Consider the following 25,607-nt stretch of genomic DNA (forward strand, 5'->3'; position numbering starts at 1 on the left):
TTTTCTTCCTCTGTAAATCTACTCAAGCACAATTAGGCCCAGGTGTACAAACAAAGAATCAGGGGTTAAACTGGGAGTATAAGCAGAACAGAAACCACCAGCCAACCAAGACACAGTGAAATGACTGATTCATCAAATTTTATTTGGTACATAAAAACAAAAAGCTTTTTTTTAATAGTGAGCTGAGCAAGCCCTCCTCTTCTCATTATGCTAGGATGAATCCCAGTTTAACCCCTGGATTTACATTCATGTTAATGTGATAGTGTATGCTACAGACCTAACAAGAGACAAGTTGAAACAGTTGCAAGGCTTCATGCAGTGCTACCTCATTAAGACATACATTGATTCTACTGTTGTAAGAAGAAAATTACTTAGGCCTTCCTAAACACTGTGTAATGATCTCATGAATCTAATCATAAAGTGATTTCATCTTACAGGCCTTTTCTAAAAATGTTGAAACACTTCTTCAAAAAGTAAATAAAATACAATGCAATGGAGAGCAAATTATTTGTATCCTTTTATTTGATGTATAATAGATCAATTGACGTAGCTTTGTTAGCAAAATACGGCAAATGTTTTAAATTGAGTGACACGTCTAGATGCACTTTAGCACCGGGACTCATCTCCTTTGTAGTAAGCCCATGTTATTGTTATATGTGCACAATGTGTATTGGCAGTGTTTTGCAGAAATAAGCAAGGACTTCCTTAAAAAAGGTCTCGTCTAGATGGGAGCATATGGTACTCCAATATCTGTAGATATCATTCAGCATTAATGGTGCCTTCACAGATTAAACAAGCCATGTGCAAAAAGCACTCCATGTTACCAATTATGGCTTTTAATTGTGAACAGATTAATACATTCTTTCAACTTTTCCTTGTATTGTTGAACTATTTGACTATGCAGACTTTTACAGAGTGGTGAACCCCTCTGCATCTTCCCATCTTTTACTTCTAAAGGAAATGGGCACTTTTTTATACCCACTCATGTACTGTTTAACCGTATATTACAGTCAAATTGAAAATGAGAATACATTTTCAAAAATACAATCATATTTTTTTAACCTTTTTTATGGTTTATTATTCAGTAACTGTACAGTTTTTATGACTTGCAAATCATTGCATTGGTTTTATTTACATTTTGCACAGCGCTGCAACGTTTTGAGAAAGAGAGCTGCATTCAAAAAACACAACAGCCGTGATCTTAATGTACATGTGCCACATACAGTACGAAACTATTGTGATTTGCAACCTAGTTAGTGATCATATTTATCTTTGTCTCCTTGCTGTATTTTTCGACATAACGCATATCTCTAACAATGCCAATTATACTTACTGTTACTGATAGAAAGACTTGCGTGACTAAAGATATGAGCACGTATGAGTCTAAGAAAACACAGACACTTGTATGAGTGTGACGCGACTGTGGTAGTGCTTACAAGCTTACATGCAGTTAATGGTTGAAGATGATACAGAGAACCAAAAACAATAAATACATTGTATAAAACATAATTTCATATCAATATATTAAAATACTATTTAAAATAATATCTTAGACAATATTGCAATATGAAATTGACCGATAAATAGCTGTTAGGCCTAAACAGAGAAATATATATATCTAAGTATCTGTGTCCTTCATAGTTTGCTTTTTTTTACTTAAATGATTTAAAGTTTCCAGATTTTCCCAACTGAGTAGCAGTACAGTCCAGAGAGCTAATACATTTTCTTTTTTTCCCAACAATAGTAACAATGAACTTACAGTACACAGTCCCATAATAAAGTTATACATACTGAATACAATATAAATGTCAAGACAGAAAAATAGAAAAATATCAATAGAAATCAAAAGTCAAATACATATCAGAGAAAGAATATAGAGTAAAGTGTACTTATGAGTCTTTGTGGTTCTTGTTGTAGCTGGAGCTTGGATTGGCTCTCATTGTTGGTATATTGGCTGTGCAACTTTTTGTTTTTTTTCCCCCAGTCCCGATACACACACTTTCACACAAAAACAAAAAGTTACACACATTTGCAAATACAGACACATGCAATGGCACACATGCCTGCAAAGGTGAAAGTGTGTACACACCCACGCGCACATACCCCTCACATGACCGTGCAGCATTTGCAGGTCTGTTTCTTCTCCTTTTCCTTCTCGCCCTCCTCCCCACCTTCATTAGGCTTCTCTTTTTCTGCCATGCTTCCGTTAGGTGGAGGCTGCTCTTCTGTGGCTGCGTCTCCGCCCGCTTTCTCCTCCCCATCCTCGATCACAACAAACTCGGCTTTGACATTGCCATCCACCCCGTCCATTCCTAAGGCCGTGCGAGTCTCCTGTTCCTCCTCCACGGTCTTGTAGCCCATGAACACTAGAGTAACTGGGTTGTCTGCACTAGCCTGGTCAGGACTAGGGCCGAGCAGCTTGGCCTCAATCCCTGTCACCTCTCTCTTGGGTGTCTGACCAGAGGTCTGCACTACTCCATTTTCACCTATAGAGAGCACCAAAGCATCGTTGAGAGATTAGGGAAGTGCATGAGAAAAGAGCGTGGTCAGGGTCAGACAGTAGGACAAAGAAAGAAAGGAAATATTGTTTAAATGACCTCCGGCATGGAGAACTGATTTAACAGAGTAAATCAAGAGGTTATTATGAGCACACTTTGTCTTTGTGACACTTGCGCTCAGGCTGCATTGCCATGGTTTCCCATGTGATGATACAATATGTTGCCATGGGCACCAAACTTACCTCCATTTTCTTTGGCCACACCCTTATTGGCTGGTACGCCTGTCTCAAGTTCTTCAATCTCTTGCTCAAGCCTGGCTCGGAAACACACACACACACACACACACACAAAAAAAAAATCAAAAAAAATCTGTGGATCATTCATGACCACAAATTGTATTATATTTGAGCAAACTCTGAGTGCAAATCAAAGCACCATTAAATCACACTGCTACTGCTACTCCTGGTTTTTTAAATATTGTAGCAATTTACCGGTTAATTTCAAAATAAAAGAATAGCAATGGATAAACTGCTTCAAAAATTAAACATATGGGGGATTTAAAATGCTCACCTGAGGATGACTTGTTCCAAAAGTTTGGTCTTCACCTCGTCCTCCTGCAGACGCTTCTGAGTCTCCTCCTCTGCTGGAGCTCCATCTAACAACCAGCGCTCTCTCAGTGCCTTTGACTGCAAGGATAATATAGATGTTGAGAACACAGATAGAGTGTAGGTAATCCAGACCATTTAACTTACGTTCTATAAAATGGATCTAGCAATGGTAAGACAAGGAATATAGTTTTACTGTGTATGTACTTGATGTGTCCATGGGTGTTGATGCATTGGTGTGCATGCTTGCTACATTGAAAGGATCTTATGGAAGATCTTTATGCATACATTATGCACAAATTGAGTAGTTAAAACGTTAGAAGCACCTCAATTTCTCCACATGCTGCACAGAGTCAGCCTCTCTTTGGACATCGATGTACTTTCTTACACAAGAGATTAGTGACACCATCTCTGACACTAATGATGAACTCTTTAGTTAATCTAAAGCAACAACATCTTCTTGCCAGGCAGTCTCGTACTTCTCTGCTGACTGCTGAAACTCAGGGATTCTGTCAAACACTTTAACTGCTGCCAAATAGTTTGCCAAGTGGACTAAATGGCACCCGGCCAGTGGATCAGGACTTCTGGTATCAAACTGGGAAATCCAAACATTTATTTAATATCATTATACTAAATTAAAGACAGGAATGAGAGGTCGCTGGGAGATTAAAAAAAAAGGAAGTGGCTCTAATCTTAAACTAGATCAAATATTTCTTAGGGCTTAATTCATTCCAAGTAATATCTTTATGAACAAGCTTAGAAAACTAACAGTGACTACTATTATTCCTTATTATTTTCCAACCAGGCCAGTATTCTTATCTTCAATCCCCATCCATCCTCTGGATGAGTTAATATCAAAGCAAATACTTGGCGTGCTCTGAGGTAAATATAACAGTGTGTCTTACTCGCAGCTGTTGGACCATGCAGCAAAAGACAACCCTGCCTGACCATATGGAAAAGTGTTAGAAAAAAAAGCTCTTGTTTTCACAAGTTAGGCTGAAAATCTGGACATGTGCTTGATGCGAATTCCTCTCCAGTGATGCAACTAGAATTTCTACAAAAAAACAACCCCCCCCTTCCTCCTTCGTGTAGCATATGCCTCTTTGCCCATCCTAAATTTTAGGAACCTAAAAAGGGTTGTAAATGTCAGGGTGTATCTCCCTCAATTTATATCTGTGTTTAAATTTTTTTATCTGCTGTTCTGTTTAAAATCTTACCCTCTCCACTGAGTAATTCAACTTCAGACATCCAGCTGCAGAGCTTTAGAGCACACATTTAACACTGTGTAATTCAACACTCTTCATTCCACAGTCCTGCATGGTCTCTTGGGCACTGAATCTAAACCTGCTTTGCCCTCTTACTACTCTCTGAATCTTGCTTGCTCTCGTGAGCCACACCCTACTACGCCAGTGCCTGACATCACTTTAATGTGCTCACTCTTGCATATGGAAGCACTCACACACACACACACACACACACACACACACACACACACACACACACCAGTCAATGTGAACAGTTGAAAAGCTAGGAATGCTGAAGCAATGTCTCTCCATTGTTCTTTGGAGTAAAAGCTGCTAACGTAGCAGACAAAGGGCGGAACTGGGATACAGACATACGCACACGCAGGCAAGCATCCATCCACACATGGATATGTTATGAACAGCTGGAAAGAGAAGAAGCTTATTTCAAATCACATTGTGCATCTATTCAAAAGTCAGTTTTGTCAAAATAAAGTTTCTCTGGTCCGTGTAGCATAAATGTTTTTCGTCAAACATTTCGTCAAATTTACATTTTTTTTCTTTCATTTTCATTTTGAGCTAATGTCTGTGGTATAATAGAAGGATGGCGAAAGTGACTTAGCGGTCCAAAGCTTAAATGTTGTACTTTTAGCCTTTGTCTCTTGTACAGGTTAAGCAAATGTCCTTGGTAATTAAATGAATGAGGTTTAGATGTGGTTTTAAAATTAAATGCTCGCTTGCCGCAGCTGTATTATTTATGTTTTTATGAATAAGAAAATGACAAACTGCTCCTTTCCCAACTTTGTAAAAGTCTGTTAGCTGTGAGTGCTAATTGTTTTATTCTGAAAAATCACAACTTGTATACACCATGTTGACATTTACTGACTGCTGACTCCTGTTAGCGTAATCATATCTCACCACATTTTCTGTGTTAACAAGTCTGTGTACATATATGTGTGTGTGTTTAATCATGTACTGGTGTGATTTAATGGTGGGGTACATGCCTAAAAAAATGTACTGCGTAAGCAAAGACGTTCATTAGGATTTCCACATCGGTCTGCCTCTGAGTCAAGAATACTTGCTGTGGTCCACACAAAGAGCCTTCTAACAACCCTGGACAGCATGATTACACTTCCCCTCTGTGTGTGTGTGAGACGAAAGTGGGGTGCGGTGGGTGTAAGAGCTGTTTCCTGTTGGTGGGAGTGGGACAAAAATCTGTTTCCTCTGCTAAAGCCCACTGCATTGTCTGAAGCTTCTGTGTTCTTTTATGAAGCAACCTACACACAACTGGACGCGACATGTACAGATACACACTTACAATGATTTGCCTGGAAAATAGAAAAAGTGGGAGCACACAGGGACAACAGTACAGGTCACTTTTAGAAACACACACACACATACTCGTGTGCACATGGCAAATACACACCTCAACCTTTGCTCTTATCTGTGACCTGCTGAATTGTCGGTGGCTGAAATAGCTTTGATAACGCTGACACATACGCTGACAAAAACCTTGGCTCTGATATAATGAGTGTGTGTCTACATGCATGAGTGTGTGTGTGTATAAACAGCATGTGGAGGAGCTTTTGGTATTATCTGTTATCCATTCTGAACATTCCGTGACAGCAGCAGTTGGGGAGTATCTCACTATGTTGGACAGATATATTTGAAGGGAACTGCTGATTTTAATGTTGTGTGGGTGTCTAACGTTGCTCACACACGTAAGAGCATGAATCCCAGAAACACGCAGAGGGCTGACCGGCAGTGTTTCTGTTAGCTTGTTAGAAGTTCTGTGAAGGGAGAGGCATGTAGGAGTACAGATGACACATACTGTACATTAGTTTTATCAGTGGAGAGCTCGAGTGCATTTCAAACAAAGCCAAACTGGCATGTTCACGAAGGATGAGCAATGTGATGCTGGGGTCAAATATCCCAGTTTATGCACTGCAAGCACTCTTTTGGTAGCAGATGGAGGAATTCACAAGTGTAGATGGGAGGTGATAGTATTAAATAATAACATTTAAACATGTGCAACAAAGATAATTAGTACTATGACTACTGTGACTGCAAAACAAAAAAAATCTATTGCTCAGGTTCAACTAGCTCTCAAGCTTCTCTGTGTACCAACTGAATTTCATTTGCTTACTTCAACAAATGAAATAAGAATACTTGATATACAAATACACATAAAAAAAAGGTGGATGGATTTCTTTCCTGGAAGAAATCCAACAAACTCAATATGTGCCTACACAAGGTGGAAAAACAGTTAAACTGGAAACATGTGGCCAGCGGCAAGAGAAGCAGGGGAAACGTGCTGATGAAGTAGTGAGCAGGAGGTAACTGAGAGTGCGCTGTGCATACTATGAGATCAATGTGTTGTGGACACCAATACTTGTGTGTATTCTTGTCAGCCACCAAGTATTCTTATGGGATACGTGGAAAATGTGTATGCCCGTGAATGTGTGTGTGTGTACCTTGAGATGCTGGAGTTGCCGTCGGTCATCATCCAGCTGCCTCCTCTTGTTTTCAATCTCTGTCTGCTTCTTCCTTTTCTCCTGTTATGATATACATGCATTAAGATTGGTAGGAAATGCACAAATGCATATTACAAAGATTAGAAATAGAAATAATATCATAATTTTAAAGAACAATATGAACTATATATTTATTTATGCAGTACTAGTGTGGCAACCAAGGAATTTTGGTAACTTCAAATAAATAGAGCTGCATATACGGCATCTTTAGTAGTCAACCAATATATTTTTTATATACATACCATTGACCGTTGACCATAGGCATAGGAATGTAGTACTGGCATTAAACTGATATTATGTAGTAATATAAATGTGTTTCCCTATATCTGCCACAGGTAAAATAAAAAAGAGATTGCAATATACAAAGTTTAGCTAAACAGACACCTGGATGTTAAAACAGAAAAGGCAACAAGTGACAATAAAACATTTGTGAAGTATAAAAGATGAACAGAGACAGAGGAACAGACAGAAAAGCGCAGTGAGCTGTAGCTACTATATTAGCTTTTGATGTCCTCTAATGGATGAAGGAGATGGGATCTAAAAGGTTGAGTCATTAAGACTGGCAGTCAGACCATGACGAGCAGCAATGATTTGTTGTTTCTTCAGCCATCAGTGTGCATGATGTGCACTCTGTGTGTGTGTCTAAGTGTGCGTATGAAATAGAAAATAGAAAGCAGAATGTGTCTATGTGTGTAGATAACTTACAGCGATGGCCTGGAGTCTCTCCTCATGTGACACCTCAGCCATCCTGATGAAGGACAGACAAGTTAAGGGGCAGCATGAGAGAGAGAGAGAGAGAAGGGAGGAGGGGGAGGGAGTAAGAGTTACGTCTCATAATGACCAGCGACATCAGACATTAGACACAGCATCAAGCAATATTCTGTGACCCCTAGTTTTTGCTCACCGGTCATTTACCTTCCAGTGATTTCTCAGTGACTGAGGTTAAATATCTTTCTGTTTGGCACTAAATCAGAGTCTCTTTCCAGTCAGGAAAAGTTGGTGCAGGCATGCTAATGTGCAGCGAGGGCTCTGCTGGAGATTCCTGCTTTAATAGGTTCCAGACAAGAGCTTCAGGATGGAGGATGGACAGATGAAAACTTAAAGCCAGAGGAAAAGACTGCACACTGTTGCTTAACGGAGATAGGATAAAGCTATTGCTATGAAAAAGTGATAAATCCTGCACTGAGTTCCACCTTTTTCTGTAGTAAATAGTTGAGATTATCAGATCCAAAAGGCAGCACTTATCGTGACCTCTAGAGCAAATTAAACATAGAGATAAATTCATGATCCCAGACTGGAAAATTTTAATTTATAAAGACTATATAAGACAGAATCGACTGGGTACAAGAATTCAGTACAAGGATTTTAGTATGCAAGCTATAGACACCTTCACTAACAACTGTGAGTGCCATATGGGGGTATTATGACGTTGATACATTCATATACTATATTTAACCCTGACTACTTTCAGCTCTCTAAGGACAACATGTGTTATGTGACAATAATAGCTAATGTCTCCACATATGTTTTATTTTGGTAAGTATTATTGTGCTGAGAGGGAATTATATCTCTTATAACTATGTCTAATGTATTGGAATATAATCTTCCATTTAAAAATTACAACTAGTCCATTAATTCTTACATTAAATATAACATCTAGGTGAGAAAACTACTGTTTTAATAAATGCGAGATTTGATTTATGCGACTGTAAACGGATGATACAGTTCTGGCAATTTGCTAGTTTTATTTGTTTGTATTCAAGCAAAGTCTCAATCTCCCCAGGAGTGGACGTATACAGAAATTCTGAAGGTAATGTATCTAAAAGCTAATGGCTGGCCAAAACTGGGTCGTACAACAGGACAATGATCGCATGTACACCAGCAAAACTGCAGTGGCCCAGTCCAGACCTCAACCCAACTGAAATGCAGGACTTTAAGAGAGCTGTGCATAAATGAATAAGAGCTTTGAAAAGAAGAATAGACCAAAATGTCTTCACAACAATTCAAAAGACTGATGAAGTCATATACAAGATCTACCTGCTCTAGAGGTGTTTCTACAAGCTCTCAAATCCTGGGATGAACTCAGTTTGTCACAGGACTGCATAGAGTCCTTTGTAAACCTTCATTTGACTCTATAAATGATGGAAAATGAGGACAAACACAATATGTCTCATTTAGGTTTTAGACAAAATGACAGATTAAAATATTTTTGTAAAAATCCACTATTCAGGAAATCAGCAGGCAGGTTAATCAATGTTAAAAAAATATATGATAAGTTGCAGTCCTAATTAAGAATTACATCCATAGGGCAAACTAATGACTTTTTGGTTTTTCATCTCTAATTTAAATTATTACTATTATGTAAAAACATTTAAAAGGTGACATTTAAAAAGGTGATTCACATAAAACCTTAAGGGGAAGTATGTCTCTTTCGCCACATAAAATGACACCCCTGCACAGATATAATTTGCTATAATAGCAGGAATCTTTAGACACATTACAGTGATCAAAGTAGCCCAAGAATTAACGTACTTATTAAATACAGGTTCTGAATGACTTGGTGTCAAATTATCCATTTTCTCTACTCCCAGAGAAGAAATTAACTTCTCTGAATCTGACTAGAGTTTCTGGTTGCTTAAGTGTTTGATGGAGAACAGAAGAATGGTGTGCTCTCTCTAGACCAGAATGAAGCTTTACCACAACATATATGGGCTCATCATCTAATCCAATCTTTTTAAAAACAGCTATAACAAAAACAGCTGTCAACCTAACCTACAGCAAGGCCAGTAACATTTCTAAAATTGTTTGATTGCGTTGTTGTTGATGAGGAACGAGGAACAGCATCCCTGCTCGTAGCAGATTGTATCATTTCTCAGCTTAGTACATACAAAGGTTGGATTGTGAGTGGAAAAATGCAGCATATCACCAGTTCACATCCCTCCTATCCCACCCTTTTTTTGCGGCTGCATTTTTATTTCCCACACAAAGGCATGCAGGGTAGCAGCGCTGACCTAAAAAAGATAAAGAAGCATCTTTTTTCATGCTCAGTGTGCAACCATTGACCCTCTAAGACTTAGGCATGCATGAAGGTCAGTCTGTAACATGTCCAATTACTGTCTTTCCTGTGCATTTACACACATATAATCAAACAGCTCACTTCTCTTCCATTCCCTCTTCTGTTTTTCCATCGAGCCACATCACCATCACATGGAGACCCTTGAGGGGGAGAAAGTAAGTACCACAATCATCTGATCACCTCCTGAAGTACACACAAACACAGACATATTGTACCGTCTAGACACATTTTCCCAACTTTTGCCTTTCCCCAGTGATCCAGACATGTGGATGTACTGAAACAAATCAGCTTTTATATGGCTTAATGTGGTAAGATTGCACTCTCAAAAATAAAGCAATTCTTAATTTTGCTTATAATTGTTTGTTTAGAACAAAAAAAAAAAAAAATAAACAACGTTAAAAGTTTTTTTTGGCGTCGTTATATAGCGCATTTTTGTCCTAAGCCTTTGTCCCTTCCCATCCCTCAGGTTATAGTGGAAGATGGGCCCTTAGATTAGTGCACATCTGGAAACTCATCTGAATCATTTCATCGGTGGAATTTGACCAGGGAGGAGCAGCTGACCTCTGTCGTTTTTAAAGGACCAAACATCTTAATGTGGAAAAGGTCAAGGAGCAGGTCCCACCCGCAGCTGAACTTGACAGCAATTATGCAATGAACACATTACCACTGTTTGATACATTTGTTAAAAATGCAGGATAGAGAGACCATTCACAGCTTCACATTTAGAACACCTGAAATGTGCCAAATCACCAAGAACTTTTTGCAATTTCAACTGCTTTTTAGTCACACAGAAATGTAGTTTTTGTTTTTATTAAGTAATTATGCATAACAGTTTTTGGACATAATCTTACTATGTATGTGTAAGTTACAGACTTTTATTAGCAATGTGCTGATCAACCAGCTAGGGACTGAAATCAGTCAATTTTCAGCATTCTTGGCTCTGATTGGTGACCGGCTGGTCAGCCTCATCTATGTCAGATTATGCAACATGCACACTGTGGTGCAGGCAAATGGTTGCATTCACATTCTAACAGGTTGTTGGAATGAAAGCTCTTCACTATAAGTTAAGACACAAAGTGTTAGAACAGACCTAATGAGACACGTAATCTTCACCCAGATGAACATGGACAATTTAAAGAAAGTAACAACGCTGCTAAAGCTTCCCAGAGCTCAAAGCCAAAGGATCAGAGCAGTTACAAGGAAAAATTATAGAGACAAGAAAACAGAAAGGGGCTGACCTTTTATCTGGTGAAATTATAAACATACTGGAAAATTATTTAAGTAAATGACCTTTGTTATGTAAATCTGTTAAACGTTCTTTTGTTTAACAGCTTAACAGTTATTTGCACCTCTTTATCAGAGCACTTTATTTTCATTTACTTCAGTTGTTTCAGTGACAGGACATCCTGCAACTTACTCAAATTTTGGGGACACTATAAAGTTGAATCTTTTTTGTTGTTATGAAAATAATATTTAGCATTGAAGAAAAGTTTACTTTTGTTTGAATACGCTGTCATTTATAGGTTTTACAAAAAATGTGAAATTAGTAGCTGGAAACTGAAGACTGGAAGTGATACATCTCTTAATTTTTATGCACTTAACTCTTGGAAATTAGCTGGCAGTTAGCATTTCTAAACAGCTAACTGAGCATTAGCATTGCTAATAGACTTCTCTAAGTTCTTCTGTATTTCCCTGTTTCCTTTTTTATTTTTGATGCTCTTCCTTGTAATTGGCTTCGTTGTAATTATCCACTTGTTTACTAATTAGGTTACTATTGAGCGATTAGACCATTTTTTTCACATTGTTTGCCATCCATTCGTCTTGTTGACATTTGATCCATTTCAGTGTTGCACTGTCCAAAACCGAAACTGAAAACAAATTTATCACATGAGCACTACATAAGCGCACCATCTTAATAAGAGAACCATGTGATTTTCTATGGCTGTGATTGCCCCGAGAGCTACAGCTGCTTTAAAACATTTAATTTGCAGTTAGTATATTAAACATCAGCACGTAATATAGTTACATCAGTTTCCATCACGCTGTCCTAGCTGCAGTTCAGCTAAAGCACACTGTAAATAAGGTTAGCTTTGCATAGATAAGTGTAATGAATTTTAATTTAAAAGTTGTACAAAGGTTGTATTATGCATTTATCTAAACACAGGATGGCCTCAATTGTGATACAGATATTCTGCCCATGTTTTAGTTACAAAGACAAGAATTATGTGTGGACTTTGCTTCTATCCTGCCAGTATTCATGTAGTGCTTTTTATTTGGGAAGTTTCATTAAAGATAATTTTTTTTGCTCAACTGACTACCAAGTTGTGAATGTGAAAACGTAAATACAACAAAAATCTAAAATCCAGATTTAGTCAGATGGACATGATATCAGGTGATATTAAAAAGTACTGATAACAATCCAGTCACTGTCAGGTGCATCTAAACATCTACATTCAACAACAGTGAATAATGCTTACAATCTTGTGCATGCAAGACTTAAAGGCAACAGTCCAAAACCAAATGTAAGCGCTAGTCCTGATTGTCTAACCTCTGGAATAATACTGCAATGAAATTTTAAGGACATATTGGAAAACTGTGTCTACCTTGTTGGAACACTGGGGGCCTATGTCCTACAGCCTCTCTCATAAATTATTGACGCACAGGGAGAAAGGAAAGCAGGCAGCCATCTTTGCCACAGTAAAAAGAGTAATTACATTTATGACAGAGAAAGACATCAAGGGAGGGAGACAGTCACTAAGAGACTGGTTTGCCTGACACAGATAAATGCAAGAGATCAAAAACATCACTCAGACAAGACTAAGCGATGGATGGATCATAACAGGCGGATTTAGAGACAACCAGCAAGCTAAAACCACATTTTTGACAAAATGTAAAGGTAGGTACATATCAGAAGAAGTCTGAGAAACACATTAATGACCAGCCCAATTCCCTATTGAGTGCACCGCTTCTGTAGCATTTCCAGGAACACATTAACTGCCAGTGTACAGCAACAGCATCCTCTCTTCTAATAGCATTGTGCTCATGGTCCTCTGGAACCAGCAGTCACTTTACATACTCTAACTGCACTATAATGCACTAAAAGTAATCAATTTAATGCCCATAAATGTAAATGAATTATAGCCCAGTGGTATATCTTTGTTGGGGGTGTTATATTGGCATAAAGTCTTACTAGGATAAAAAAAAAATCTCCTTTTAAGGTAAAGAAAGTATTTTCATTCCACTTAATTATTAAGATACATAAAATCAACATCAGGTTCTTCTAATTAAAAAAAAATTTCATCTCTTCCTGATCAAACTAATTCTACCTTCTGTAACAAAAACAACACTTTTTAAATCATTACATGTTGCCTTTGTAGAAGGTTTGCTGTAGATAATTTCCAATATGTGATGACAGAGAATAGCTACTCTTTGACTCCAGACAGCAATAGGTCTGCTCTCTGTCCGCAGCGGTGGCAGATTGTGTCAGTCCAAATTACCTCAAATTATCTTAAACAAACACCTGTTGGGCAATCCAACATGCTGATTCTGAACATGCCTCCTACGCTCACACATACTCAGATGCACAAATTTATTTAAAGCTTGTTTGTGCAGCATCTGCTCTTCATTAGGTAGTAAGCACTTTAATGCACCTATACTGAACTGAACACCTACTGCACATTAGGACCAGGCAGAATCAGGTCCCTTGACAAAGAGAGAAAGACGAATAAGAGCACTTTCAAATGATAGTTAATAAGTGGAGTTAATTAAAGTTAAATCTGGTGATATTTCTATATCACCTTACTATAAGCTTAGTCATAAAGGGAGGTTTTAAGCCTGATCTTAAGAAGTAGATAGTGCCTGTCTCCTGGATCTAGAATTAAAGCTTTTTGCATAGGAAGGTGGCCTGATAATTCAATGCTCTGCCTCCCAGTTTGGAAACTCTAGGAACCACAAGTAATCCTGCAGTCTGAGAGCAAAGCGCTTAACAAACTGTCTGAAACACTCAAAGCCAGCAATTAATTGAGCCAAAAAGTATCATTTATATAGTTAAATCCTGTCAGCGCTTATTCCTGTGGTCCACAGAGACCCGCTGCTGTTCAAAAATTGCTCCCCAAACATCAATGAGCCAGCCGCACACACTGGGTGACATGTTCCACACTGAAATATTTACATATATGACCATGAACATGGGCATTTAACTCTATACTCCATCCTCCTACTTTACTATGCCATGTGTGCGATCGGATTGTTGTTGTTGTTTTAAATATGAAATATAAAAACCTCCTAAAGTGAGATGTTGATAATCACACCAATCATCTGGTGCCGAAAGTGACCAAGTTACAACAAATAAACAAGACATTTGTTAACTTAGGCTGTGATTCACAACAGCGAGAACCTTTAAACTAATATTTTGCAGCTATAATGAAACTCCTGGGTACACACACACACAAACACAATCACAAAAAGAAACCCAGAAAAAAAAAAGAAAAGGTGACTGAAACGGCTGCAAGCCAAAAAAATAAGAAAACAGAATATTATTTATTCTGCAAATCTGGAGAAATCCCAGATGTGACTGAGACTGTCATTTCTGGCTGCTTCCGAAAGAACAAGCATGCCAGACACAGACAAAATAACAGAAAATGTTTCCTCTTCAGAAAGAAGGATGATGGTGAAAATGACTCTTGAGTTAATGACACAGACCCTGCATTTAAGAAACGCTAAAACACTCTGGAAAAGGAAACTGATCTCGAATCCAATCACCCTGACTGTGTCAGAGTGGCCCTTCTTTCTCCTTCTCTCTACTCCCCACTTCCACGGCTTCCTTCCTTCAGGCCAAAAGAGCACAAGGACAACAATACTCCTCCCAGCCTCTCTGCCCCAGCCACACACTTGTCCCAGGCCATTACACACATATACACACCAAGACTTCTCAACCACCACCAACACACACGCAGCTCTGCATCCTTCTATCTCAGGCAGAATACAAATTGTGCCAAATATAAACAGTGCAGTGCCTATAAAAACTAGAGGAAGTCCACTGAGGTCACACGTTAGTGTTCAGGAGTCAGAGGGCAAAAGTCCTTTCCCTTTGAGGCCAACCATAAATAACAGCTCTGTTAGCACAAAAGAGAGTGAACTACTGTGTAACATCTATGTCGAGAGGGCAAATGGCAAGTCACACAAAGACTGAGACACATGTGTTGGGACGGGGGAAACTGGGAAAGTTCTGATGTCTTACTTGTTTCAGTGTCAACAGCATGCAAGAATGAATGAATCCTGACTTTACGTATGTAGTGGCAGGATTTCTAGCAAAAAATAAGCAACCAATCAAAAGTATTCCTGTGATCTTTATGACTCTTTTGTCATTTCTTCTGTACATAAATGGTCAAAATGGACTGCTTTTTATGTATCACTTTTCTAGTCTTATTGACCGCTCTAAGCACTTTTACTAGTTGTCTGTTGGCAACATTAGGAAAAAGACAAATTTCATTAAACTTGGCAGAGAAGTGAAGCATGAGCAAACAAAAATTCAGCTAAATTTCACTTGCTTAAAATGGTGCATTAGTGAATTAGCCTTGGCAGACCATGTGCTCTTCATGCAGTCTTCTAGTTAGAAAAAAATAATGAATTCAATTACATTTGTATTAAATCCTTCACCAGTTTGGAAAGTGTTATTTTTTGTATTGTCTAGCAGCAATATTAATGAAGTTTATTTATTGGGGCCATTCATGCCACTCAAAGTCAACAACCATAATGGAAAATTGTTAAGGAAACATAAAATAAGCAACACAACACAAAACATGAATGAGTTACAATGGGTATTATGGCATTACAAAGAGATTAAGCTAGTTAAGAAAGATTACCTTAATTTAGGTCACAAAAATAGAAGTTTTAAGAGTAGGTTGAGGATATGACAGGAAGCTGAAGATGGCAAGTTTTTTTCAGTGGGAGTGGCCAGAATGGTTCGAAACGAGTATTTGAGAGGGACAGATTGAGGCAAGGCTGAGATAGTTTAGACACACACAGAGAAAGACAGTGAATACACTGGAAATAAGATGCTGAATATGGAGCTAAAGAGGAGGAAAAGAGGAAGATCGTGCAGAAGATTCATAGTGAAGGAGACAGAGTTTGTGTGACAGTATGCTGTGGATGGGGTGAAATGGAGGCAGATGATCCCCTGTGTTGTTCCCTAAAGCGAGAAGCCAAAAGAAGGGGGGAAAAAAAGAGATGCTTTGAGCAAGCAAGTTCCATCAGTAGCCAAAAACTTGTTGTCACAGACTGACGTCAGTCCACAGCAATCATAATGGCACAAAAATGGGAACAATCTTTTTTTGTATGCAATTATTCTCAAATTTGTGACATAAGGCAGTGGAGAAGGTGTTGCGTAACCCTGCCTTATTTTCTCAACCTTCACACTGCTGGTCAATAAGTCAATATGAAGTCTTCGCTTTGGAAAATTACAGAAATACTCGGATGCAGCCAACTCTAATGTGTAAAAAATCTAGGTTTGCAGGCACTTTTCAACAATGGCCACATTTTTTAGGCATTCAGACAGGCCAGTATTTCTTCTACTCAGTTCCTAATGTGCAACAAATCTCCACTCTCACATTCTTTCCACCAATTCCTTCCTCGTTCTGCCTTCTACAAATACCTAATGAAAAACCTTTAACAGAGGCAGTGTCCCTACCCTGTGCTGCTTCTCCCTGGAATCTTCATCAACTAGTCTCATCTGACCGATCTTGACCTTCATTATGCTACGCTGCAAAACTGATGAGTTTTGATCTTTGCTTGTTAATGTTTAGATATCCACAGAGTGCATGCTGAGTCCACAACTCCTGTGACACTTTATGATTGATCCGGGTGTTTTGATTATAGCTGTAGAGGTCAGAATGCAGGTTTAGCTTGTCAAAGGTAGAAATATAGTACATACACAGTTAGGGCTGTTCGATATAACGATATATATCGGATGACGATATAAAAACGTCTATCGTTTCATTTTATGCTATCGTTTGTTTCGTAGTGTCTCAAAATAAACTGTTTATGGCAATACTCTTTCATTATTTTGATAGTCACTCTAGTGGCTACATTACTTTCTTAAAATTCTCTCTTTCTCTTATATTTAATATAACCACACTACAGACAGACAAGTGTTTGTTTATAAACCTTTCACAATAAACCTTTCACAATAAAGCTCAAGATCCTGTTGAGACTTTTCAAAATAAACTGAATCACGTGAACGATGCAGAGTGTTTACGGATGAGAAGCAAAAAAGAGCCGTCAGGTGCTAAAAAATAAACCTTAGACTCAAACGTTAGAACAGGCTTTTCCCCGCAGCACGCTGTGTAATAAATACTCACAAAGAAACGAAACAAACGATAGCATAAAATGAAATGATAGACGTTTTTATATCGTCATCCGATATATATCGTTATATGAACAGCCCTAGTTCCTAGGATGAATAATCTTAGAGTTCTGGACAAAAGCTCAACCTTTTTGGACAGAAGATTAAAAACCTGAATGAGTAAAGAACAGGATAGTGATCCCAATTATTGACTTGTTCTTCAGCCTTTTTGCAAAAACAGTGTAACATGACCTGCTGACAACACTGTCTTATGCTTACAGAAAACCCATTTCAGTAGTGGCCTGTCTCCTGCATCCTGGTGTGTTCTTGTTGGTCAATAAGCAAATTCTATATGTCCGGAAACCTATGGACTTGCATTACGGGAGCAGCCTTTCTATGTTAATGCAGGAACCATTAGGCCTAATAGGTGTCTTCCCTTATGGCATGGTCCCAATATCTACTCAAGGCTCTCAAGGACTTGTTTATACTAAGTATGTTTGTCCAAGATCAGCCTGTCCAATCTCTTCTCACAAAATAAAGTTTGATTTACAAAGGGGACAAGGACTAATATTCATCCTACTTCCTCCCCTTAAACCATATTGCCATGTGTGCACCCTGTAGATGAGGTTATCAACAGAGCAAAACAAAGGGTGATCTACTGCTTATCAATAGGGCTTTTGATATTATCTCTGCAACAACACTGATGACAGTCATATGAGCATGTGGGAGTGCACATGTTTTGGGCAGTAGGCACACACACACACAGGCACACACATACAAATGTACAAACACATACTGCTGAGCACACTTCCCTCTGAGATTAAAACGACTTAGTGGCTAAAAATGACAGTTTATCAGAAGACACACTATCCGCTGGGAAGAAAAAAACAAATCCTCTTTTGCCTTATCTGTCATGACAAAGCAGCAAGGAGGGGGATTTGTAATAAGAGATAGTCATAAAAAAGAAAAAGAAAAAGTGACTATCCAGGAGGAAAAGAGAAGGCAGAGATTAAGAAAAAGAGAAAAAAAACAGAGACAGAAAGGGCGAGGTGGATTGCAAAGCATTATCTAAGAATATCTCACATCATCATCATCGGCCCAGATGTTACTCCGTATTACTTTGCATGCTTGCTGAGCAAGCTTTCACTTCCACTTCCTCTTTTGCCCTACAATACCATCTTTCAGAATGGGACAGTAAGTTTAAAGACATTTGGAATGTATGACATTCATTTTCCACGACTAGCTTACAGATCTGATTTTGTAACCACTGCATAAATGGTTTCTTAATGACAGCAAGGTCAGAGAGGGTAATTGGCAATATCCATCACTCTGGGGCTATTTGCTCAGGGCAGGATGTGAACCCATGAGAGGCCTCCTGTCCACTTGTAATAATGCTGTACCACCGGATTCTGGCAAAACTTCTAGGAAATTGCAACCCAACAGTTGTCGAGGGTTCTACGTTAAATTAGATCTATTTACTCATATACGCCGCTCTAAAACAAAAGATTTTCATGAAACCTGCATTAACTGATATTTATACAAACAGTTAGTGTGGATCCTGATAGGATTTTAATTATACTAATGCCAGTGTTGACTCTGCTTATAGGTCTGAGTCTTTATGTTATTGATTTGTTATTGGTTTTCTGTGCAGGTCTAGACAGGTTTTTTTTAAATTTTATTTTGTTTTATTTTTTGCATCAAAACAGCTGTTTTATTATCTGAGAATTATCTGAGAGTCTGACAACAGTATAAGAGCTGCATATGAGTCGAGAACCAAGAGTGTGACGCCACTTTATTGCAATGTTTAAGTGCCAGAAAATAATAAAAGGAATTGATAAGCTTGGAGTCATTTGATTCACATCGGTATTCCTAAGGGAAGACTTATAGCTACTAAATGTTCATCAACTGCTCACTGAGTTCTGTCTGTTTGGGTTGGCACTGGGCAGGTAGTGTACAATTGTTCATCATAGTTGCTTTGTTTGAAAACCTGCATTTTGCCACTGGCTATACGTGGTGACAATGAAGCAAAACATAAAATCTGGGAGGGGGGAAAGCAAAACAATCCGATGAATAACACTAAAATGGTCATGTGTCCCAATGTTAATCTGAAAATGCTGATTATAACTTCTTTAATTTGTACAGGTTATGTCATTGTGACTTTATAACTGTAAGTGTATTTTGGATGCTGCTTACTATGACTTGCCTCAATGAGAATTTCTATTATTAGCCTCTTGGCTTCCCGAAAGGCACTTTGATTGCAGTTAGTTGAGAGTAAAGACTGTTACTCATTCACATTTCACCTCAACTTTTTTTTACTGACTGGCCATGAATAGGAATGAATGACCTTCCGGTTACCAGGCTCATTTCCCCTAACTAAATTGGTGAACGCAGACCCATCCCAGTACCAAGCCTGCCAGTGCAAGGCACAGTCATCAACACACGCATAAACAATCCATCTGTTTGTTCCATTCATACATGCAAAATGACTGGCAGAAATGCACAAACAAAGCTGCACGTATGCAGGAATTCAAAAAGACAAAGACAGAAATGTGACTGTCCAAAGTCATAATGTCAGATAATGTTTGGGCAGGCAAGACAAGTGCTGTCGCCTCCACTGTGAGTTGCTGACACGACACAGAGCAGCCAACTGGATATAGACCCTCCACTCACATGTAGCCTGGCTGGGGCCTTAGGACTTAACTGCTTATAAAATGAAATGAAACAACAGAAGGCAGGAAGTGCTGCTAATAAACCAAATATCCAACCTCTTTTTAAATGTTTGACCAGATAATTAATTGTCTTAAATCTTACCAATAAAATCTTAGAATATTAAATGGTATAATGCATAATTGATATCTATATTTTTACACATTTATCAGTGGTGAGAATTACATTTTGCGTTATTTTCTATTTACTAGTCAATTACACTATTAGACAATAAAGACTGATGTTCATTGTGAAGCAAACAGGCTCTCGGGACTTGAAATCAATTAATTTTGTCTCCTTTTCAACATCTCTCTGATGGCGATGGCTGACCTAGCAAGAGGATAAAATGTCTGGCTGGAAGTAACCTCAGAAATCAATCCCCCTGATGCACTTTCCCCAGCATTTATAAGAATCAAACAGGTGTCTCTTAAGCTTTTTTATTGACGAACATACCTAAGAGTGTGCTGTGCTACATGTTTATGAACTCTCAGCTATCTTGCAAGGGCTGGTCTTGTCAACAAAGGTGTTTTCTACAACAGTCAACAAGCCCCGCAGAGCAACAATGAACACAAGACCAAACAAAAACACACACTTTGTCCGTTTGTGCCTATGCATGCTGTGATCAAACGTAATTACAAAAAAGAAGAAAAAAAATCAGGGCAAAAATTAAGGAGCTGGTCCAGCTGACATTGTTCTATTCACAGACAGGAATAGAAGCAGAAGAACACACACAAGCCCGGGCTACGTGATATTCTGGGAGGATGGAGAAGCCAGGTTGTGCCACTGCTGGCAGCCTGCGCCTGGATTCATTTGAGCTAACGTCGTCTATTTAAGAGTTTCATTCGCCGCTACAAAGCCAAGCGCCTCATCCACTGCACGGTGTAAATTCCAGACACGAGTATGTAATGGCCAAGGTTTATCAGCTCATGCGCGCCATGTTGGAGGGGACTGCTCACATCACAACACACACAGAATACCCTGTTACTGTCCTCTCCTCCAGTCTGTAACCAGTCAGCATCTCTCCACCCGTGCAGTGACGGCCATGCGCGGCTGGCTGGCTCCACTGGAAATTCACCATCGAAGCAACAACAACAACAACAAATGAAGAGACACTTGCTTCGCACATCAGATCGATATTACATGACGGATCATGAAAGGCATCCGCGTAAACACGTCTTCCCATTACACCTGTCGCCCCCATTGGAAGTACAGTAGTGTAAGGCGGCCCTCTAGGCATGCAATAGAGGATGATATGACATAATAATGCAGATGTTCAGTAACTCTCAGCCGCTGACTTAAGCCAAAGCAATGCTATTTTCAATTTGCTCTCATCTGTCTTGAAAGATGCTGCGCCTCCTGTGATTACGAGTTGTAACCTCCTAGCATATTAATGCAGCTGCACAGTGCTTACACAGTGAGGAATTTCACTATTACAAAACAGCCAGTATATTGTTCGATATGCATATTTCATCCACCCTCTCGCATCCCTCTGTCCCGCTATGTCAGCCCTCGTGTCCGAGGCACAGGATTGATGCTTAAATGTTCCGCCGCTGCACAACCAGCCGCTGAACAAATCACCAAAAGCAGGTCAGCTAGAGGAAAACACATCACCAACCGCAGCACACTGAAAATCACGACTTACTCAGTTTACAGATCCCTTTTTGCTTCCCGCCGCAGACGTCTTCCAAACGAGGTGTCCTGTTGTTTATTTTTCGGAGCACTCTCACACCCCTTCCTTTCCTCCCCCCTTCTCTTCTTCTTTTGGATGGCACCCCTTGTGCTATAGCTGAGGTGATGCCGAGGGCAGCTTGCGCGCACGGCCCGGCAATTATAAGACACCGATGGCTTCCTCTCGGGCGAAAAGGACGCACGGCGGACTTGGTTCCGCGCTGGGTGGGAATCTCATGGGTTGTGGGGCGTCGTCTGAAGCAGGTTGTAGACTAGTCAGGGTACGTGTGTGTGTGTGTGTTACAGAGAGAGTCAGAGTGGTATGTGAAGGGGAGTGCAGAGGGGGAAAGGATACGCCTCCCAGCCCCGCGAAGATAAAGGGGCCCTGGCTGCGCACGCTGACTAAGATAAGGGTCCTTCTCTCCAAAAACGAGGCCCTGCTGGCTCTGCTCCAGCCTCACCATATGACGTGCAAGGAACCGGGCTGTCTGCTTCAGCGGTGCTTCAAAAGTACGTGCAGTCTGAGGCTGGGACCACATCCAGGATTTCTACTAGAGGAGAACGCGCCATTCTTTCCAGTTTTACTGTTTCTCCGTCCACTCCATCTAGTGGTGAAAAGGCTCAGTGTCAAGACTCCTTGAATTTTTTTTTGCACGAGGAATCGCAGGCTGAAGGGTGAATGCTTTCACTGCCTCAAGGAGCGGTTTTGAAATAGGATTTCGTCGCCATCTATCTGCTGTTTCTTTATCAAATCAGGAACACTCGGAGGAATCAGTGTAAACTTAAGCTGTGTGCTCAGTTTCGCTCATTTACATTTTATTTATCCAATTATTTGGCATCTGCATCCTTAAATCATCCAAAACATGTTGCACCTGCACACAGTATACAGTAGGTGGTGCTAGACTTCCAGACATGTTCTCTTGTCCTTTCAAGTTTGCTTTCTCATAGGTTTATGGTCTGCAAATTCATTTGAGGTGGTTAGGCCATAAATGTTTGTGTGAAAATAGTAAACGAGATATGGGTGTCTACATTATTCTGTATTTTCTTCTGTTTTAGGATATATCTCTTTTCAGGGAGTTTGATCAATTCTTTTATACAGGCGAGAAGAACAGACACAAAATCACCTGTGCCTCTGTTAGCTTATTGATACCGCATTGAGACTTTAACAATGTATTATATTAATAATACGCTGTTATAATGTATTATAATAATACATTGTTAATTTTGGCTACAGACAGTTTGCTACTGCCCACCACATTTCATCAAATAACCAAAAGTGTAGAGTGTTTAAGAAAAAACAAGGGCTGAAAAATCTGCTTGTCAAAAGACATCTGTTTGTCTAAATGGGAACTGGGTTACATTTAATTGGAAAGCACAAAGGTGAAAGGTTAGAGTACACAGTGGGCTATTTTAACTTAATGCAGCTGATGTGGGGGACAGAGCAAAAGTTCCTGCCTACTCTTAAATGTCTGTACAGCAAAGGAAAAAACAAAACAAAAATAAAGATGCTTCCTTAAAAACATGATGTAATATTTTTAATACTAAGTATAAATGTGGCTGGTTATTTTAGGCAAATCCACCACTGTGATCAAATTGGTGGTGCTGCGATGTCAGGCTGATGCATTTCTGAGTTCACTCCTTAGAATTTTTCAAGGAGCAAAAACTGTAGAAGAGCAACTCGGAAGGAGATCAGATTGTCTAGCTTTTGTCTAGGGACTCAGATTAATGTCTAGAAATAGGAAAGTGGCTAAGCAGTTTTTTTCTTCTCTTTTTTTGAGCCTGTGAGAGAGAATAAAAAGGAAGCACTAAAACCGGTTTCGGAGAAACAAACACCTCCGTTTCTCTGTCTCTTGCTCATTTCATGCACTTCACGTCTCCCGTCTTTCACACCCTCTAGCAGTTTTACACGTATGCACAAAGCAGAAAGCAGGCAACATACAAACACAACTATATGCAGGAAGGAGGGAGGGTGAAAAAGAAACTCAGCCTCCCATGTGGTATGTGTGTGTCTGTCATGACATCATGATAAACACTGCTGACAGATAAGGGTCAGGCCTGTTTCGGTACTGACATCTCTAAAAAAAAAAATCTCTCCCTGACAAACAGAAACAACAAAGGGAGCCGGCTCAATCGCAGTTTGATAGCGTTTTGGGAGTTTCACTCACAAAATATCTCAGTTTGATCGTGATACAAAACCATACTGGCAAATGTGTGTTTTTGTGTTCTCATGGGCCTGCACCCTGAGAGCTTTCTCATGTAATTACATGTGTGCGTGTGACTTGTGTCGTTGTGCATGCAGCATGACTTGGAGCCCTCACAGCCCTCGAGGCCAGCTCAGCACTTGGCTTCTTATCTCTCTTTCAGAACCTTGGTCATGAATAAACATAACTGGAAAAAGAAATGATCCAACATGAAAATAACTGAGTGGAATTTGGAAAAGCCAGGTTCAATCCACAGCAGGGGAGGAGTGCTGAGAAAGTGAATGGATAAGCGAATGAGTGCTGAGAGAGGGAGACACTGAAGGGTTTCCTCCATCCTGGAATACCCTCGGTGTACTGGCTCCAGAAAAGTAGCAAAATCTTTCACTTCTTCCTCCTCTCTTCTCTTTTTTGCTTCGCCTGCTCTGGACTCCATCTCTGTCTTTCACTGTATGCTTTAAAATACCAATCGTGCCTCTGTGGGCTACTCTAGATTGTTTTGTATTCTCCTATGCTGTTGTGCCAGTGTGTGTGGGTGTGTGTAGGAGCCGGAGAATTTTTGTCTTTTTTGCTGTTGCTCTGGGTTATAATGAGCTGTTTCACTGAAATACACAAAACGATAATGTTTCTTTTGAACCCCACCCCCTGTTCACACACACACACACACACCCCTTTCATTTTTACCTCACCTCTGTCTTATTTCCTCTTTTTCTTATCTTCCATTTTTGCCATTCCTTTTCACGTCCTTTCTTCTCTCTTGTCTCACTTTCTTTCTTTGTACTCCTCTCCAGAATACTGCTGTTAGATCAGACATGAATAATTGAAGACCAGCTTTTTGGTGTCCAAATCAGTAAATCTGTTTTTAATATCATCCTTAACACTTTGGCTGTGTTTTTGAATATGCCCACACAATGCACCCTGTTGCCATAAATGTAGGGAATAATGAGGGTCATGCAGTGGAAATGTGTGAGTGTAAAGCAATGTGTTGGCCCCATTATAAGGTGGCGTCATTAGCTACACAGCTACTGTCACTGTCCCACCATCACAGCATCTGCCCACACACACACACACACACACACACACACACACACACACACACACACACACACACACACACACACACACACACACACTGCTTTCATTTTCTGCTCTTTCTCAATCTCTGTCTGTCTGTCTGTTTTAGTCTTATACACACCAACACTATTACCTCCTTTTCTCCCTTTGGTGCAGATCAGGCTGGCATCAGATGCGACAATGTGTTAATCGGTGGCTGTTACACGGGTCAACGAGTTTTGTGACAAAGCCAGTGATCCATTCTTAGGCTCAACTGGGAGCCGCGGTGGAGTGACAGCTCTTTTATTTTCACTCATGAGGTCATTTGAAACTTTTAAAAGAACCTTTTCTCCTCAGTAATCTTTTAGCCATTTCTTTTTTTCTGCTTCCCCTCTCTTACCCACCCGCCTCTTTACATCAGTTCAATTTCCATGTCTGCCTTCTCTTTTCCCATTTCTCGCTTTTGCCTTAAACTTTTCTATTCTGTCTTTCATTTGTATTCTTTTAAGTGCTCCATCTTTACTGCTATCAGTTTATTCTTTTATTATTCCATTTGTTCCTTATGTTTAACGTGTTCAGTCATTCCCACATTCCTTCTCTTGTTTTTGATGTTTTTTCCATCTTCATTCCCTACACATACTTCTCATTTTCTTCCCTTCTGTTCATCTTTCTTTTGCTTTTGTTCA

General features: G+C 39.5%; 1 protein-coding gene across 1 annotated transcript; it reads right to left on the bottom strand.

The window, feature by feature from the left end:
- Positions 1–125: 125 nt before the first annotated feature.
- palm1b (paralemmin 1b) lies at positions 126–22,297 on the bottom strand. The gene is made up of 6 exons (XM_005736590.2): positions 21,645–22,297; positions 7,584–7,626; positions 6,819–6,899; positions 3,069–3,184; positions 2,741–2,811; positions 126–2,486 (listed from the first exon to the last, which is right to left on the bottom strand). Exons 2-6 carry the CDS (start codon positions 7,623–7,625, stop codon positions 2,107–2,109), a joined length of 690 nt encoding a protein of 229 aa, XP_005736647.1. The 5' UTR covers position 7,626; positions 21,645–22,297; the 3' UTR covers positions 126–2,106.
- Between the last annotated feature and the right edge of the window lie 3,310 nt (positions 22,298–25,607).

This window comes from Pundamilia nyererei, unplaced genomic scaffold, assembly GCF_000239375.1.
Source record: "Pundamilia nyererei isolate P.nyererei 1_Seehausen unplaced genomic scaffold, PunNye1.0 scaffold00070, whole genome shotgun sequence".
NCBI classification, from domain to species: Eukaryota; Metazoa; Chordata; class Actinopteri; order Cichliformes; family Cichlidae; genus Pundamilia; species Pundamilia nyererei.

Excerpts from the sequence above, each read along its gene's own strand:
- palm1b (XM_005736590.2), bottom strand. The coding sequence starts at position 7,625 with ATGGCTGAGGTGTCACATGAGGAGAGACTCCAGGCCATCGCT. Across the intron at positions 2,812-3,068 it reads TTGGAACAAGTCATCCTCAG|GCTTGAGCAAGAGATTGAAG; the intron begins GTGAGCATTTTA and ends TTTCCGAGCCAG. Across the intron at positions 2,487-2,740 it reads TGTGGCCAAAGAAAATGGAG|GTGAAAATGGAGTAGTGCAG; the intron begins GTAAGTTTGGTG and ends TGCTCTCTATAG.